This window comes from Lynx canadensis, chromosome E3 (assembly GCF_007474595.2).
Source record: "Lynx canadensis isolate LIC74 chromosome E3, mLynCan4.pri.v2, whole genome shotgun sequence".
NCBI classification, from domain to species: domain Eukaryota; kingdom Metazoa; phylum Chordata; class Mammalia; order Carnivora; family Felidae; genus Lynx; species Lynx canadensis.
The window spans coordinates 3,097,296-3,114,722 of record NC_044318.1 but is presented as its reverse complement, the minus strand read 5'-3'; the positions used below and the strand labels follow the sequence as shown (position 1 = coordinate 3,114,722).

The 17,427-nt window shown below is 48.8% G+C and overlaps 1 protein-coding gene and 1 long non-coding RNA gene across 2 annotated transcripts in view; one reads left to right on the top strand and one right to left on the bottom strand.

Moving 5' to 3' along the window:
* Positions 1-1,784: 1,784 nt before the first annotated feature.
* The window catches only part of LOC115503992 (zinc finger protein 75D-like), a 46,045-nt gene continuing 30,402 nt past the window's right edge, over positions 1,785-17,427 (bottom strand). Inside the window, 6 exon segments of the mRNA XM_030300586.1 lie at positions 1,785-2,777; positions 2,952-3,062; positions 5,197-5,323; positions 5,614-5,705; positions 7,136-7,262; positions 7,547-7,638. Coding sequence (XP_030156446.1) covers positions 2,182-2,777; positions 2,952-3,062; positions 5,197-5,323; positions 5,614-5,705; positions 7,136-7,262; positions 7,547-7,638 — 1,145 coding nt within the window. The 3' untranslated portion in view covers positions 1,785-2,181.
* On the top strand, positions 10,536-15,234 carry LOC115504004. Its single transcript, XR_003965548.1, has 2 exons — positions 10,536-10,838; positions 14,393-15,234. It is a non-coding gene; the product is annotated as an uncharacterized LOC115504004 (long non-coding RNA).

The window sequence follows — 17,427 nt, the reverse complement described above, 5'->3', positions numbered from 1 at the left end:
ATTGAGGGCGCAGGACCATCACGAGACTTAAACAATAAAGCACTGGAGTCAAAGACCAAATCAGCTAAGCACTATCACCACCAGCAGCGCTCAACTCCTCAAAGGAGTTGCCAATAGCCATAAATGCACCTGCTTCCTAAGCGTAGTCAGTCTGCCCAGCATATCATGGGGAGCAGGGGAAAGGGAAAGAAACGCACGGTGAGCATCTACTACTGGCCAGGCTGTGGGGTGCTTTTCCTTCACCAGCCCCTCTAGTCCCCAGAATAACCTTGAGATGAAACACAGTTTTCTTTCACAGAGAACGTGGAGGCTTAAGTGTTTCAGTAACGAATCAAGCCACGGGAATGTCTTATAAGCTAGAAACAGACACAACACAACGTCATCCAGTCTGGCCCTGGAGGGATAACACACACATCCATCCTGCAAATCCTACCTTCAGGCCTGACTCATGCAGCTAAGTGACAACCAACGGACGTACCAACTATAGGGTCCCGAACATGTCCCTGTAACCAGACCTTAACTTTTCAAGCCTTAACTTCATCATTTATAAGCCATTTGGAAGAGATCATTTAAACCCTTTCCTGATACTACCTAAAAGCTCTAACAGGAATACATGTGAGTCATTGTTGTAGATAAGAGTTTCGGGAAGATCCACAGTCTACAGAGATTTTCAGTCATCTATCATTTATCACCTAAGGCTGTCGTTAAATGCTGTGCGCAAAACAGAGACATGTATACCCTGTCTGACTGATAAAAGTTTACAGTGTAAGACAATCAACATGGATGTGGATTCAGCCAACCTTACCCACCACTCAGCAGTTCCCGAAATTTCCTCTTGGGAAACCAATCTTCAGCCACACCCAGTGAACCGCTTCCTGCCTGCAGCACACACTCCTTCCTAAACCTAACCCTCTGTTTTAAAACCAAAAGGCAAATTAAGAAGTAAAAACCTGAGTTGATCCTGAACTCCCATAAATTTCCCTTTAAGCCCCAAGAAAGTTTTAATATTCATGGTTGACATCATCAGAGGGAAAGGTCTATAGTTTCTTTTATTGCAGACAACTCTTCTTTACATGGAATATATAACATGTCTAAAAATTCCAACCCGTTTCCATACAATCTTATTGATATTGGGTCCTTTATCAACCACTACAAATGAGAGGTATAAATTAGTGCACTGGTCCTTCTTCTGACAGATTCCCTACTGGTGAAATAAATAGCATTTCATCACAATAAAAATGGGGCTAAAAGGATTTAAGAGCTAAGGTGCTAAAATATTTAAGAAGGAATTCAGGGGCACCCAGCTGGCTCAGTGGGTTAAGCATCTGACTCTTGACTTGAGCTCAGGTCATGCTCTCACGGCTTTTGAGTTCAAGCCCCGCATCAGGCTCTGCACTAACAGTGCAAAGCCTACTTGGGATTCTCTCTCTCTCCCTCTCTGCCCCTCTCCACTCACATGGTCTCTCACTCTCTCAAAATAAATAAACTTAAAAAAAAAGAAAAAGGGAATTCAAATGATGTCCAACTCTAGGAATAGGGTCCAATGACAAGGGAGAGGAAGAAAATCCAGTGTAGTTCTTGGATAATTCAACAATAGAACTCATTTTTGCCCCCATGGGACTCTTGAAATTGGTAAGCCTACTACCTTGAAGGCAATGGTACACAATTAAACAGGCTGGTTATTGCTTTTTCTTTTGGAAGACCATGCTACAGATGTTTCTATTGTATGTGTTTCAAAGTCACTGGAAAATCAATGCAAAACCAACAACACGATGATCACAGAAGACTGATTAATTCAGAGATGTATTTGCTATTTGAAGGTGAATTTGCTGCCAGGTACAATCACAAAATAGTATATTCCTTACGCAGAATGTTCTTTGAACATCTTTCTTGCAAGGAATTCCCTGAAGATTTACACGTAAAAACGTTAACTAGTACAAAATTAACGCATCCCCTGCAGAGTCAACCTTCATTCTTTTCTGAGAAACATGTTTATATCACCAAATTTTCCATTGATGTAGAATTATTCATGCTTCATAATTTTGTATTTTTTCATAAACATCAGGGTTCGGCCGTACTTGGTGAATTTCCTCTTTTTGGAAGAAGCAGAAGCGTCCATTCAGTGGTGGTGTTTCTGGTGTGTAATAAGGCTTGACTGCCTGCTAGCTTCTCATGCTGATGCTACATGTGGGTTCTCCGGTGTTTAGTAAGGTGAGAATTCTGACTGAATTTCTTTCCACATACATAACACATAAAGGGTTTCTCTCCAGTGTGAGTTCTTTGGTGTGTACGGAGATTTGAATTTTGACTGAAGCTTTTCCCACACCAGGAACATTTGTATGGTTTTATTCCTTGGTGTATTGTTACGTGCTTATTAAGATCTGATTTCCCTCTAAAGCTCTTACCACAATGCTGACATTTATACGGCTTCACTTCAGTGTGAATTTTTTTGTGTTTAGTAAGATCAGAGGTAAGTCTGAAGTTTTTCCTACACTCCTGGCATGTAAAAGGCTTCTCTACTGCACGGGCTTTCTTGTGAAGATCCATAAGTCTCTGCAGCTCATCTTCCCAGATTGAAAGTTCCTTTGTTTGGTTCACTGGAAACTCTTGGTGCCACTTCCCCATCCTGTGTGTATCACCATGGTTTTCTTTGCCTGTTGTTTTCTGGGGAACTTTTGCTCGGGCCTTTTTTGATACTATGTCTCCTGGTGCTTGTATTTCTAAATCAGAAACACGTATAGGCTGATGGTTTTCAGTGTCACTTTTGTGCTTTATTCCTGTCAGAATAAACGTAACAGTCAGCCCACTGCACAGCAGAGCAAAACAACTACAGGAATGGAGAGGAAAATCCAATGATTATTGAGTACAAAATACAGATAGACAGAATTTAAAACGTTAAGCCCTGCAAAGGTTGCTATCAAGGCATTCATCCTGTCCCATGGTGTATTTACCTGTAGGCAGCTCTCCAGGACTGTCCTTGAGCTCCGTGGACCCTTGAACCCATGGCTCTTCCCCTTGCTCTAGATACGAGATCACCTTAGGTTTGGGGAGCACAAACAATGCTGTGAAATGCAAAAAGTGAGATCAAGGACTGGCAACTCGACAAAGGTCCACCAACTCCATACGACTCCAGGAAGAGTAAAGGGCAGTTTACAGCGCTTTAACCCAAGGGTCACATGGGTAGACTCTCACACCCGCTATCAGGTTAACATGGTCCTCCATCTGTGGGTGGTACACAAGTGGACACGGGGAAATAAACCTAAGCTGGCTCCACGGAAAGGCGAAAGGGCATGGGAATCCATCCACAACGCCCCTCTCCCGCCACCGAGACCGCCCCATATTAAACGAGATGGCACCAAGCCCGAGAGGCTGCAGGGAATACAGATTCGTTCTATTAATTCTTTAGGATCGGCCCAAGTCTGGCAGAGCCAGGTGAAGGGCAGTGGGCTGCGTTATCACACGCACCAGTGATTCCTGTCTTGGGAATAGTCAGTGTTTACTTAGCTCTTGAGCACCACGCACCGGATAGGGAAGCTTTTTCCCACTCTTAGAGTTCACCGGTTCTTGTCCAGGTGGAAGAAACAGACCAGAATCCCTCAGTGAAACTTTTCTAATTATACACTGCCAAACCGGGAAGTATGCATCACTCGGTCATTCAGGCAATGTGTACTGACTGCCTGTCGTGTGCCAGGCACTCTCCTTGGGCTGATGATACAGTGGTGAGTAAGTCAAAGCGCCCCGGTCTCATGGAGCTTACCTTCTATTGGGAGAACGAGACAAGCAAACAGCAATAAACAAAGCGGTCAGCACGTGATACATGTTTTGAACAAAACTAAAGCAGAATAGCTCAGCATTTAAGAGTCTGCTTCTCTGGGGCACCTGGGTGGCTCAGTTGGTGAAGCATCGGTCTCTTGATTTTGGCTCAGATCATGATCTCACTGTTTGTGAGATCAAGCCCTGCATCAGCCTCTATCCTACCACAGTGGAGCCTGCTTGGGATTCCCTCTCTCTCTGCCCCTTTCCCACTCACGCGTGTGCTCTCTCTCAAAATAAATAAACTTTATTAAAAAAAAAAAATTCTGCTTCTCTGAAGCTATTTGAGATGAGGTCGTATGGAAGGCCTCTTTGAGAAAGTGATATTAGACCAGAAAGGTAAAAGGGAGAGATTTAGTATGTGGCACAAAATGTGCAGAGAAAAGGGGAAGGTAGAAATGTGTGTAGCAAGTTCAAGAAACAGAAAGATCAGTGAGGATCAAGAGGCCTGAGCAAGGGCACAAGTGGCAGGAGACGAGGGCAGGGAGGTGAGTAGGGTCAGATCCTGGAGGATCTGAATAAGCACTTCAGTAAGGTTTGGATTTTATTCTGAACGTGATGATAAGTCATTATAAGGTGCTGACATGGGAAATGTCATGATTTGATCAGTTTTTTTTTTTTAATTTTTTTTTTCAACGTTTATTTATTTTTGGGACAGAGAGAGACAGAGCATGAACGGGGGAGGGGCAGAGAGAGAGGGAGACACAGAATCGGAAACAGGCTCCAAGCTCTGAGCCATCAGCCCAGAGCCCGACGCGGGGCTCGAACTCCCGGACCGCGAGATCGTGACCTGGCTGAAGACGGACGCTTAACCGACTGCGCCACCCAGGCGCCCCAAGATTTGATCAGTTTTTAAAAGATTCTGGCTGCTGTGTGGAAAACACAGAGTGGGAGGGCAAGAATGGTGGCTGGCGTACCAGTCAGAAAGTACCAAGGTCAGTCTGGTTAGACATGCTCCTAGCTTAAACCAGGAAGCTAAGAGCACAAGGGAATGAGATGTGGTTGTACTCGGGCTACACTGTGGAGTTGAAAGGACACGGATACATTAAAATGGGGTACAACATAAGATCACCATAAAGAATGACTGTATGCTCTTTCCTTCTAGGAACTGGGTGAATGCTCTTTACTGAGATGAGAAAAATATGAGAATAGATACGGGGTAGGAGGAAGAAAAATAAATCAAGAGATCTACATAAGATAAGGAATTTGTACTTGCAAAAAGCCCTCCGAGTGATTTGGACTTCCTCTCCCTTGTCCACCCATTATCTAGTTGAGAAACAACCAGTTACCAGAACACAGCCTCTCACAGGAGTACCTTCCCAGTAAGCAGAGAATATGATAGGTTACTCAACTTCTACCCAACGGGAGAGGGAGATTCTTTACCTAGAGAGATGACAGTCTCATAGTTTTCCCGCATTACATCACTGTAGAGGGCCTCCTGAGTGGGATCCAGTAACTCCCATTCTTCCTGGGAAAAATACATGGCCACTTCTTCAAATGTCAACAAGCTCTAAAGAAGACAACGGGCTTCAGCTCAGTACTTGCCACTAAAGAAGCAGCCCTACCATCTGGCCCATGGTAGACCCTGGGCACTCAAGGAATTAATAGCACTTTTTTTTTTTTTTTTTTGTATACTGGGAAGGCAGAAAGGAAAAAGACAAGGGACCATCAATAGACTAGGAGGTGCCCAGGTCCCCAAGGAGAATATCAGGGCTAACACGCCTGTGAGCACCTGCAGGGCAGTGTGGGTCATGGGCAGCAAGGAAAGGCAGCCCTCAATGGCTGGACTGCACAACTCACCTGGGATTTAGGCAAGACGAGCTCAGGTGCAACTGTCCAGTCTTTGGCGTTTGTCTTCTCAGAAAAGGCTAAGATCTGATGAACAGGCACAGCTGTGGGTAGAAAAAAGGCAGAGAAAATTTCTCACTACTGTGAACATCCTTAACTCATTTCCAAAAGACAAAAGATTCTCGGGCACCTGGATGGCTCAGTCAGTTAAGCCTCCGACTATCAGTTTCAGCTCAGGTCATGATCTAGAGGTTTGGTGAGTTCGAGCCCTGCGCTGGGCTCTGCGCTGATGGTTCAGAGCCTGCTTGTGATTCTCGCTCTCTCTCTGCCCCTTCCCTACTCACAGTCTCTGTCCCTCTAAATAAATAAACTAAAAAAAAAAATTTTTTTAATACAAAAGATTGTTCCTTTTAGTACAGGTGGGATACGTTTATAAAGTTAAGTGATACCTAGTAGTGACCTTCTCATAGTAAACAAGAATCAAGCATCTACTAATCCCTGAATCTGGTTCCCCAATAGGCTGTCTTCAGTATTCACGAAGTCATTAACAGGAAATCTCACTTTTTTTTATGTGATATATATTCTGAGTAGGGCAAAAATTAGAGGTATTTAAAACTGTAGAACTCAGGAGTGCCTGGGTGGCTCGTCGGCTGGGCATCAGACTTCGGCACAGGTCATGATCGCACAGTTCGTGGGTTCGAGCCCCGCGACGGCCTCTGTGCTGACAGCTCAGAGCCTAGAGCCTGCTTCAGATTCTGTGTCTCCCTCTCTCTCTGCCCCTCCCCACTCACACTCTCTCTCTCACTCTCAAAAATAAATTTAAAAAAACATAAAAAAAAGAAAAAAAAAAAAAAAACAACTGTAGAACTCAGAGTCCAGTGTGCCAGGAGAAGAAATGCAAAGGTAGAGATTAGCTTGATGAGTTCGAGCAACAGCAAAATCAGTCCGGACAAGGTAACTAAGCAGGACAGCAATGGAAGGACATTAGGGTAGGGAGATGAAGCAGCCACATCTTGTAGGCTCATGGATACCTCAGTAAGGAATTTGGGTTTTATTCTGAGTGTTTATGAAGACATCCTAGAGTTCACAGCAGAGAAATTTCATGATTGATCAGGACTTTAAAGTCATACAAGGATGAAACATGATGGCGCCCAGACTACACTGTCAAGGTGGAGCCCAAAGGACAGTGCTGCGTTAGTAGTAGGGTACGACAACAAAACCACAGTAAAGGATGACCACATTTTTCGGGCCTGTCATACTGCATGATGGTACCTTGTACAGGGATGGGAAATGTAAAAGAAGAGCACATTTGGGAAGGAGAAAGGGATCAATTATTTTAGGATAAAGAATGAGCACGTGCACTTGAAAAAAGCTCCCTGGGTGATCTGGATTTACCTCTCCCTTGTCCACACATTATCTAGTTGAGAAACAACCAGTTACTAGAACACAGCCTCTCACAGGAGTACATTCCCAGTAAGCAGAGAATGTGATAGATGACTCAACTTCTACCCAATGGGAAACGGAGATTCTTTACCTAGAGAGATGACAGTCTCATAGTTTTCCCGCATTACATCATTGTAGAGGGCCTTCTGAGTGGGATCCAGGAACTCCCATTCTTCCTGGGAAAAATACATGGCCACTTCTTCAAATGTCAACGAGATCTGAAGAAGACAATGGGCTTCAGCTCAGTACTTGCCACTAGAGAAGCAGCCCTTCCATCTGGCCCATGGTAGACCCTGGGCACTCAGCGAATTAACAGCACATGTTTCTTTGTTTTAAAGTAAGGAGGCAAAAAGGAAAAAAGCAAGGGATCATCAACAGTCTAACAGGTGCCCAGTTTCCGAGGGAGAACATCAGGGCTACCATGCCTGTGAGCACCTGCAGGGCAGTGTGGGTCATGGGCCCGGGGAAAGGCAGCCCTCAATGGTTGGACTGCACAGCTCACCTGGGACTCAGGCAAGACGAGCTCAGGTGCCACTGTCCAGTCTTTGGTGAATGTCTGCTCAGGAAAGGCTAGGATCTGGTGAGCAGGCACAGCTGTGGGTGGAAAGAAGGCAGAGAAAATTTCTCTCACTTCTATGAACATCCTGCCCACATTTCTAAAATACAGAAGATACCAATCCTTTCATCAGAGACAGGACACCTTTGCAAGTTATGTGTGGTGTCTTAAATTGACCTTCTCATTGCAAACAAGAACCAATATCTACCGACACCTAGAACAGGCTCCCTGGTTTTAACAAGTGAGTTAATGAAAGAAAAACCCTTTTTAGTTTCCTCTTATGAAATAAATGGTTCTCAATCAGGCGAAAGTTAAACATATTTGAACATGAAGTACTCAGAGAATCCAGTGTGAAGTATATCATTTTTTATCACTATTTTTTTCCTGATACACAACTGTGTTTATATTTGGGCAAGTGATAACCTGTTTCTGATCTCAATTCATTCTGTATTTTATGAGGATGGGACGGCTCCTATTTTCTCCAGCTTTCTAAAGAACAGAATTCACGGTGTTACCACCAGAGTTCAGTGGTGTGGACATTTCTGCACCTTGGGCCAATGCCCAACTTCACCCACTACTGGTCCACTGACACCTGGAGGGAAGTGGGACTTGTCAATGCTGAAGGGTCTGTTTATGGATCTACAGGGCTGAGCACCCAGGAAACGCTCACAACGTCCTGACCGCACAAGTTCCCATCACATTTCCCAGGAATTAGTAATTATCACGTCCTGCCTTACCCGTCTCACATGCAGGATCAATTTCTTTATGAGAATTCCAGTTCTGACATTCTTGAAGTTCGTGGTGTGGATTCCAAAATTCATTGTGGAACATGCCTATGGGTTGTGAGTCTGCCGCCTTCATCTTGAAGCCCAGGACATGTACAGTTTGTCTGAAGAGCACTCCTTTTCAAGCCCCTTTTTCGAGCTCTTGGACTGCAAGCTAGAAAGAAACAATGTCCATCTGTTACCAGAGAACTTATTCTGCTGGGGGTGGGCGGGGGGCTGATGGCAGAAAGAAAAAACTCAGTACAGATGTTGAGAAGTATGAGATACTATGGAAGCTGACACACATAAGGAGACACTGGGCCACCAAATTTCCACAGGGTACTGACTATGAAATCTTGGGAAATTACAGACACAGAAGAAAGTTGCGGCAACTGTTAACTCTCAAACAGAGTTGCTCCCACCCTTCTGCAGGCAGCACAGCTCAGGGGAACAGCTCCATGTTCTCAGGGTATCTCGACAAGCTTTCTCCTAGACTTAGATCCCTGCCCTCAGGGGTTTCCTGTTCTGTATCTTTCTAGTTTTCACCCCAATTCCACCATCTTCAGTAACTGAAGCTATGGAGGAACTGGACTAAAAATCACTAAGATGATCTTTGTCCCAAAGCACCGAAAGCGGAAAAAATGTGCATGTCATTAAGAAAGTCACATGAAATTTACTATCTCCTACTCATAATGAGAGAAAAATGAGCAGAAAAATCCTGCCTTACCTTCCCCTTAAAAAATCCACCGCCAGACCCTTTGTCTCCTATTATTCAGGTGAAATAAGGCACAGCTCATTGAGAGACAAACGTCCACTGAGGGCTTGGCCTTCCTAAAAATGCTCACAATTCAGGAAAGGTTGGACAGTGAGAACACTTACAGCTTCTGGCTGCAAGGAGCTTGTCCAAAGATTTCACTCTCGTGCTTCCTACCCCACCTTCCCCATGCCAAGGGACCATTCGGGGAACATTCTGACTTTCTCTTCAATCTTAACGTGTCATCCCGGTCTCCTGTCTATAGTAAGGGGGTACAACCTCTCTCACCCTTCATGCTGTCGTGAAGATGGAAGCCCACAGTGCGTGGAACATTCCACCTTCTCAATTCCACGGTATGCCTACTGGCAGGAGACCTGGGACAGAGAAGCGACACCAGAGAAGGAAAGTAATTAGGGAAAAAGGAGCCTTAGCATCCCCCAATTAGGCAACTAGACGCTCAACACTCTCCTTCGGCACCTCTTTGCAAGAACTGTCAAAGGGCACCGTGCGCGCGATTCGTTCCTGCATTTTTAAATCTCTCCCTACTTCACCCAGAACAGTAACGGCGGACCTTTGCTTACAAAATGTTTATCCAAAGGCAAAGTCGTAAAAGAGGAGAGGAGGGGAGTTGGGGGTGAGGAGGGTGACCCTTCAGCCCACCTGCCCTTTCTTCCACGGTCACTGAGACCTCCGGGCGAGGCTGAGCACAGTCTCGGGAGCCTCGCTTTCCCTGAGCGATCCCGCGGGAACGGCACCCAAATTCGTCCCGGAAGCCACGGTACTCCCCCGTGGCCGGCTCCCGGCTGCCCAGCATGCTCAGCAGGCACGAGGACGCTGCCCAAGCTCGGCACCCGCAGAAGCAGCCGTCTCCGAGGCTGCACCGCCCGGGTGCCCGGCGCCCGGTGACGCCGGCCCCCGAGGCGGGAAAGCCGGCTGCGCGCCCGCCCCGCGTCTGGACGCCCGGCCGGAAAGCCCGCGACCACAAGGCCCGCCCCGGTGACCGACGGGGTCCCAGCGCGGCCCCGGCACCGTCTGCGCAAGGGGGGACAGCGACGTGGCCTTCAGAGCCTGACGGCGGAGTTCCCCAAGACGGCCCGGCTGTCAGGCTCCCGCCGCCGGGCCCGCAAAGTGCCGCCGCCCTCGGACAATGGCTGTCTCGCCCCCGCCCGGCGCGCAGCGACCGGTGTCCCTCGGGAGCTCCGGGACCCACGCTCCCCCCGCCCCGGGCTCACCTGCAGGTCGCCGCCCTCCGCCCCGCGCCGCTCAGAGGCGGGCCCCGCGAGGCACAGGCCAGACCTCAGCACACGCCCTCAGGTCCCCGTCGCCGCCTGCCGCCCATTCGACCCCGCGCTCCGGCCGGAAGCGGAGTGACGCGCTTCCGGGGGAGGGGCTCCGAGCAGCCGCGCCGCGGCCCCGGGCCTCGCGCAGAGGAGGCGGCCTTCCGCCCGGTGCAGCCTTGGCGGCGGCAAAGAGTTAATGCTACCGAGTGTCCCGGCCCGCCGCGGCCTAGAGGGGCCTGTGCGCGGCTCGGCGAGCGGCTGTCGCCGCCTCGCGTCGCCGCTCCGGGAGGGCGCCCTCCCGGCGAGGGTGGCCGCCCCTGCGCGCGCGGGGTCCCCGGCCTTCCCGGGGCTTCCGTCCGGGTCACGATCGGCGGCCCCCAGAGGGCTCGTCCCTTTTCTGGGCCGCGCGTCCCCCACGACGATTACGTTGTCCTCGTGAGGTAGGTTTCAGCCTGTGAAACGGGATCCATGTGTATAGTTGTCCCTGACCGGGAAATGGAGGCGCGGCTCGGCCGGGGCCCCACAGGTGACCGACCAGAGCCCCTAGGCTGGGATTTGGGGCCCCTGCGGTCCTGGCTCCCGCCTGTCCGCTACGGCATGCTCCCCGGAGGCTGGGAACCCCCTTTTCATCTGGCCTCCCCCGCAGTCTCTGCCAGAGTTGCCTGGGTAAAATGGGCATTCGTTCCACGGAGAGTTCGGAGTTCGTGAATCCCACCTTTCAGGATCGCAGTATTTCGAGGTGTCGCTGTCTCCTAATCATCGGGGTTCTTGTAGTGTCAGCCTTCACCAGGCAGCGGGTTACTTACTAGGCGCACGACGTGCAGCCGGCGGTAGAGTCCGCAGGACCAGGTCTCTGATGCACGGAGTCTGGCCGAAAGACTGAGGCACTTTCCTGACCATCACTAGCTAGGAAGAGGGAGCCCTGAGCTGAGCGCTGCGGGATTCCAAGAAGTGGAAGTTGACCCGTGGTTGGGGAAATGGTAAAAGAAACGGGAAAAGGCTTGAGGGATCTGCCCGCCCCGGGGAGTGGGGCCACATCCACACAGAGAGGGAAAGGGAAGAGAGAGCAAAGCCTGGAAAGCTGGGAAAGATTGGGGTGTGAGAAGATCGGCAGTACCTTTTCACTAAGTGTGACTGGGCTGCATTTGGAGGAGACTTGCCTTAGAAAAGGAGTTCTCGTGGACCTGCCGCGGAGTGCCTAGCACGGGAGTGGGGCGATGGCACTGAATAAAGTAACTCCCGGAGCATCCCCGCAGGCTTTCCGAGGGAGCTTCTTTCCGGGGCACTTCGTCTGGAAGGAAGGTTAAGGTGGGAATGAAAATGGGAGATCAGGTCCAGGCCATTATGTTAGTGGTGCTTTCAGATGGAATCGGGAGCCGCTCTCTGATCCTTTTTGTGTGAGAGAAAAGGATTCAACACAGGCGGTAAGAAAAAGCATCTAAGTCACTGGAATGTTTCAAAGCAGGTTCATTTCCTTGCAATCTGAGTCAGGTTGGGACTTAATTTTTTCAAAAGCAATTATTGCCAGGCTTTCAGAACCCGTGGACAGCGCTGCTTGGGATCCTCGCCATCAGGCCCAAGGCTGAGCATATAAATGGCAGCATCTGCTGGCGGTGCTCCTGTGTTCTCTACAGAACTTGTGTGACTTGTGCATTTCTACCCAGGGCCGCACATACATAGTCACGGGGGCCTTAGCTGACTTGTGCTTCATATCTGGCCTCAGGATCAGTATTGGCCTTTGTGTTCCTGATGCCAAGAGGGATTAACTTGCCTCAACTCCTCAAGGCAGACCAGGCCGGCCCCCTGGAATGGATCAGGGACGGGAAAGAAATATACAGATGTCCAGGCTCCCAAGATTGTGAGATGGGAATGAGAAACAGAAAAAAACCCAGTTGGCTCAGGACTGCACTTAGGCCAACTTTATGACGCACCAGAGATCACACACAGGTAGGGCATGTATCTCCCTGTGGGAAGAGTTAGCTGAAGTCTCACCTGAGGGGAGGACTCTCTGCACAGAACCCTCACTCATTTGGACCCCAACCAGGCTGTTCAGCACAGGGCTCCCCCAGCCAGGAGGTTGGATGTTGTGAGCACTGGATTCGATGTATGAACACTTCTCTGTTCTTCTCTACACTCTCTCCCTTTGTATGTTTGTTTAATTATGTATATTCAATCTCCCTTTTAATTAAAGCTTTCCTTCACAAACGAAACTGCAGCTATTGTGAATTACTATTATTCAGAACACCCTGCATGAAACTGACAGGCCTGATTCATACCATGGGTACGGAGTTGGAAGCAGAAGATGGGGAGACAAGTGGGAAAAGAGACCCTGTGAAGCTAGACGAAACAAGGCACAAACTGGTGAATAGTGAATGAGTGCCAGTAACGATTTTCGTAGTTTGAAATCTGGTGCCAGAGTTGCTCAACCTTGCTGTGCGGCTCACCAAAGTCCCCTAAGACTTTCCTTTTGCAGTCACACTCCCCTGCATAGATAGGCACTGCTTGAAAAATGATGAAAGTAGAGTTGGGTAGCAATGACAGCAAATACATAGTTTGTTCTGAGATACCACACAAGTGCTGTAGTGGGGATGAATGGTTTTGCTGGGTGACTGGCTGGAGATAATGATGCTGCTATTGGCTAATAAATTCACTTTTTGTTTCTCCATTTATACTAGTTATCAATGATTAACTCCCTTAGTTATGGCTGCCTTTTAAAAAGTTGCTGATCCGTTGCCTGTTCTGGCCACCCACACTACCATGAACCGTTTTCCTTCATGATTACCTTAGTGCTTCATCATTTCTTGAGACCCAGCTGCGCATGAGCGAGCAGCGTGCCAAACATGGTGAGGAAGCTGTGGCTGTAGTTGAGGATGTACAGAGTGCGTCTGGGCAACAGGTGAGAACAGGCAACTCAGAACCTGGTGAGTTTAGTTACGAAGTGGGGTGAGGAGCACAGTAATCTCGTTGCCGGAGACGTGTTGAGAAATGCACAGTAGCCCCCTGCCACCCACCGCAAACTCTTAGCTATCTTGGGTTGGTCTATGGGGAGGATTTCTCATTTGCTGAAATAGTGTACACACTGATACAGTCAGTGGATGTTTAGGGTCCCTAATACAAAAGTTAAAGCTCAGAACAGTTCTCCAAAAGGCCAGGGAAAGGACACTGTCCCTCACTCAGGAGATCAGGAAAATTAGAGTTGGTGAATTAACATCCAGTCTCTCTTGCCGAAAGGTTCCTTGAGTGCAGATGCTATGGTTATGGAGTAAACAAAGTTGTATCAGAGCTGCTGCCGCTGGGATTAAGGGGTCAGTGTGGGATAGCGATGAGTTTCACACAGTGTGCGCTTGTCCAGGTAGGACTAGGTGTGAGATCTGGTGTCACGATCTTGTACATTTTGGGAGAAGGGAGCCGTGAAAGGCACAGCACAACAGGAACGTGGCTTTGGTTGTGGGAGACTTTTGGTAAGAAGGCAACTGAGATCACAACCAGAGGTCCAGGAGAGGCACAGACTGAAGGAGGCGTGTGGGTCAGAGGAAGGCCGTAGCCTGAGCACCTCTGTGCTCAACAGGAAGCAGCTGACTGGGTGCGGAGACGGCATGGCTGGAACGGAAGATACCGGTGTCCCCGGTGCGGAGGCAGACGTGTCCTTGGGCTGTGGGAGTGGGATCGGCGAGGGGGCGTAGCATTTCACAGGACCGAGGATTGAGTGGTGTTGACATAATGTGCAGAGGGCAGAGAGTGTGGTGGGGAGGCATCAGGGACGAAGCTGAGGAAGTTCACGAAGGATCATGGCGTCGGGACAATGAACAACACCTGGGACGGCACGGAGAAGGGTGAGCAGTAGCACGTGTGTGGAGGCAGAGCTGGGACAGGTGAATGGCAGGAACTCCTATGGGTGACAAGTCATACTGCTCCAGTTCCCCTTGCCCTCTCCCTGTGGTGACAGTCTCTCTCTCTCTCTCTCCCTCTCTCTCTCTCTCGATCTCTCCCGCAGCCCCTGCTGTTTCAGAGCCAAGCTCTTCCCAGGAATGCGGACGGGACAGGAACGTGAGGGATAACGCAGCCATGTGAAGCCTGTCTGGGGCACGAAGGGCACCGCGAGCAGAGGGGAGGGACAGCGGAAGCTGATGGCACTTGCCAGGACACAGCGGCCTCTCCGCGCCACGCTCCTCACTCACTGGACAGACAGGACACGTCCTACGCTGCGGACTTAACGAATGAAGGTGGCTCTGAAAGACACGAGTGGCTTTGAGGTGCCTGCCAGATGGCAGACACTGGGGATTGTGCAGTGAACGGGACAGGCGTGGTCCATGGCCTGCTGCAGCCTACACGCCATGGGCAAAGAGACGACAAACAAACAAAGATACTCCCAGATGAGTGCTCTGCAGGAACGAGCCCTCTGATGTGATGGAGAATGACTGTGGGCAGCCGGGAAGTGGTACCGCCTCTCCGAGGGGATGTTCACCGTATTGTACGATCACCAGCTCTCTCCAGTTCCAGAACAATTTCAGCCCCCAACACGAAACTGTCCATTAGGAAGTTACTTCTCATTCTCTCTATGGATTTACCTGTTGTGGAGATTTCATAGAAAGGGTATCACCTTCCGCACCTGCCCCCTCTCATTTAGCAGGTTTAAGTCTGTATCACCACTTCCATCCTTTTCTTGCCTAATACTCCCTCACATGAGCAGACATGGCTGGCCGTGTACGTGTCTTACAGTGAACCACCGTATACGTTTTGAGGCCGTCCATGGCCACTGCTGCCTTTTATGTTTAATTGAAAACTTCCATTATAGGGTACTCGGTGATGATATTTTATTAAAAAAAATTTTTTTAATGCTTATTTATTTTTGAGACAAAGAGCATGAGCAGGGAAGGGGCAAAGAGAGAGGGAGACACAGAATCTGAAGCAGGCTCCAGGCTCTGAGCTGTCAGCACATAGCCCAACACGGGGCTCGAACTCACGAACTGTGAGATCATGACCTGAGCCGAAGTCGGACGCTTAACCAACTGAGCCACCCAGGTGCCCCGATTATATTTTATTTAAAAATTTTTATTTATTTAAGTAATCTCTGCACCCAGAATAGGTTTCAAATTCACAACCTCAAGATCAAGAGTCACATGCTCTTCAACTGAGCAAGCCAGGCTCCCCTGCTTGATAATTTTTAAAAGCCACCACATTATTGAACCCAAATCCTAGAGGAAAACATTCCATCTTTACACTGTTTACACTGGCTAGCTTTTATTGATTAAACAGAAAATGGTCTAAGAGGTACATGTGCACAATCAATATCAGTATAAATCTTACCATTTATTTCTTTTTAATCCTTTGGAAAGTCACTGCTCTCCAGTGTGTGGTTCCCGAGGCTGTGGCGTCTGAGTGTGAAGGGGGTAAAAACTCACCCTGTGCCAGGTTCTGCTCCCCCTTCTCACCCCATCTTCGGGCTGCTTTGATCCCTAGTTTGGTAACTGCCTCAGGGTCATGCACCTCTGCGTGTTCTCCCAAGTTCCATTAATAAGTCAACAAAACAAACGGTTTCCTTAGAATTCTTGAAGGTGGATTTCTGGAAAAGAATATATTATGTTGGTCTGAGAAAAATAAAAGGCATGAGATACTGTGACAGTTTTAGGACTACTAGGGTAACTGTGGGTGGCAGGGTCAGAGCTTCCCCCTCCAGTAACCTTTTTTTTCTATCACGTGCCCATAGTGCTTTAGAATGAAGAAACCCTTTTTTGATTAAAGCTGTTATGCCAAGAATCTGCTGAAAGGAGCTTCACACGCACAGGCCTCACACACAGAGGCCACTGGCGATGGCAGTGGTCCTCAAACTCTAGTGTGTTCGGACTCACCCGGGGGCCGTGTCTAGGCACAGCCCCAGAGATTCTGACGCAGTGGATGGGGGCAGGCCCCAGGAATATGCATTTGTGACAGGTTCCCAGTGCTGCTGCTGCTGCACTCACAGCCCCCTCTCTGGCTGCTCTGTGGCAGCCGCCCTCCAACAGTCTGTTTTCTCGAATAGCCTCCCAGGAACCTTCCCCAGAGAGGGGTCATTGAGACCAGGACACAGGCTCTGTGTGGGGGACAGCCGGGGCCCAGGTGAGCTGTGCTTGACCCCTGTTGTCTCTAGAGGTTCTCATTTTGCTCACTCTTACCCCCAACCCCCTTCATCTCAAGATGTCAGAGAGGTCATGAGGTCCTTCAACTGGCCTTCCATGCATTGTTTTCTGGCTCTGACACCCAAAGGGAGGTCCACCCAGAGTCCTTGGCCTGGGAATCAAGAGGGAGCTGCCTCTCCTGCTGGCACGATTACAACCTTGATGGATGGGCTTCCATGGGCCAGGGAGTCTGGCTGTCTCAGATTAGATGCTTTTTTCCTTGCCCTTCAGAGCCCAAATACGCATCCACCAGCCTTTTTCATGGAGTATGTGTCATTTTTCTTATGCAGCTTCTCTCATCGGCTTCCTCAGGTGGCCAATCAGGCTCCAGCCCAAACTCTCTTCTTCTGTCTTTCTCCAGCATGATCCTCCTTTCCTGATAAATCACGTTCTGGCCAGGTGCTCGCAACACGCTTTCTTCTCATTTGGGCCAAACTCGGAGAGGCCTTTAGTTAGGCTGTCAAAAATTGAGATCAAACCTGCAGACAGACTGGCAGGTGACACAGAGCTGGCCTCCCTACCTCAGTTTTGTCACTGTATCCAAACATCCAAAAAGGGACAGAACAAGAGAAAATAAGGTGGAATTTAGGGGATATTTACCTGTGACCACAGGGTTTGGAGCTTGAAAATATTACAACTGGAAAATGAAACTAGGCTATTAATTAGTAGAAGACTGAATCCTATGACGCATTCCATTTAGGTATTTTTCTTGATGGTGCTTTAATTGTAACTTTCCTCATTCCTGTGTGTCATTTTCCAGAGTCCAGCATGTTTCTGTTCTCTTAGGTCTTGAGATCACGAATGGAACTAAAAACAAGAATCGAAAATGGGAAGATTCAGAGCACGCAGAAGTGAAGAAGGCCCTTTGGAGAAA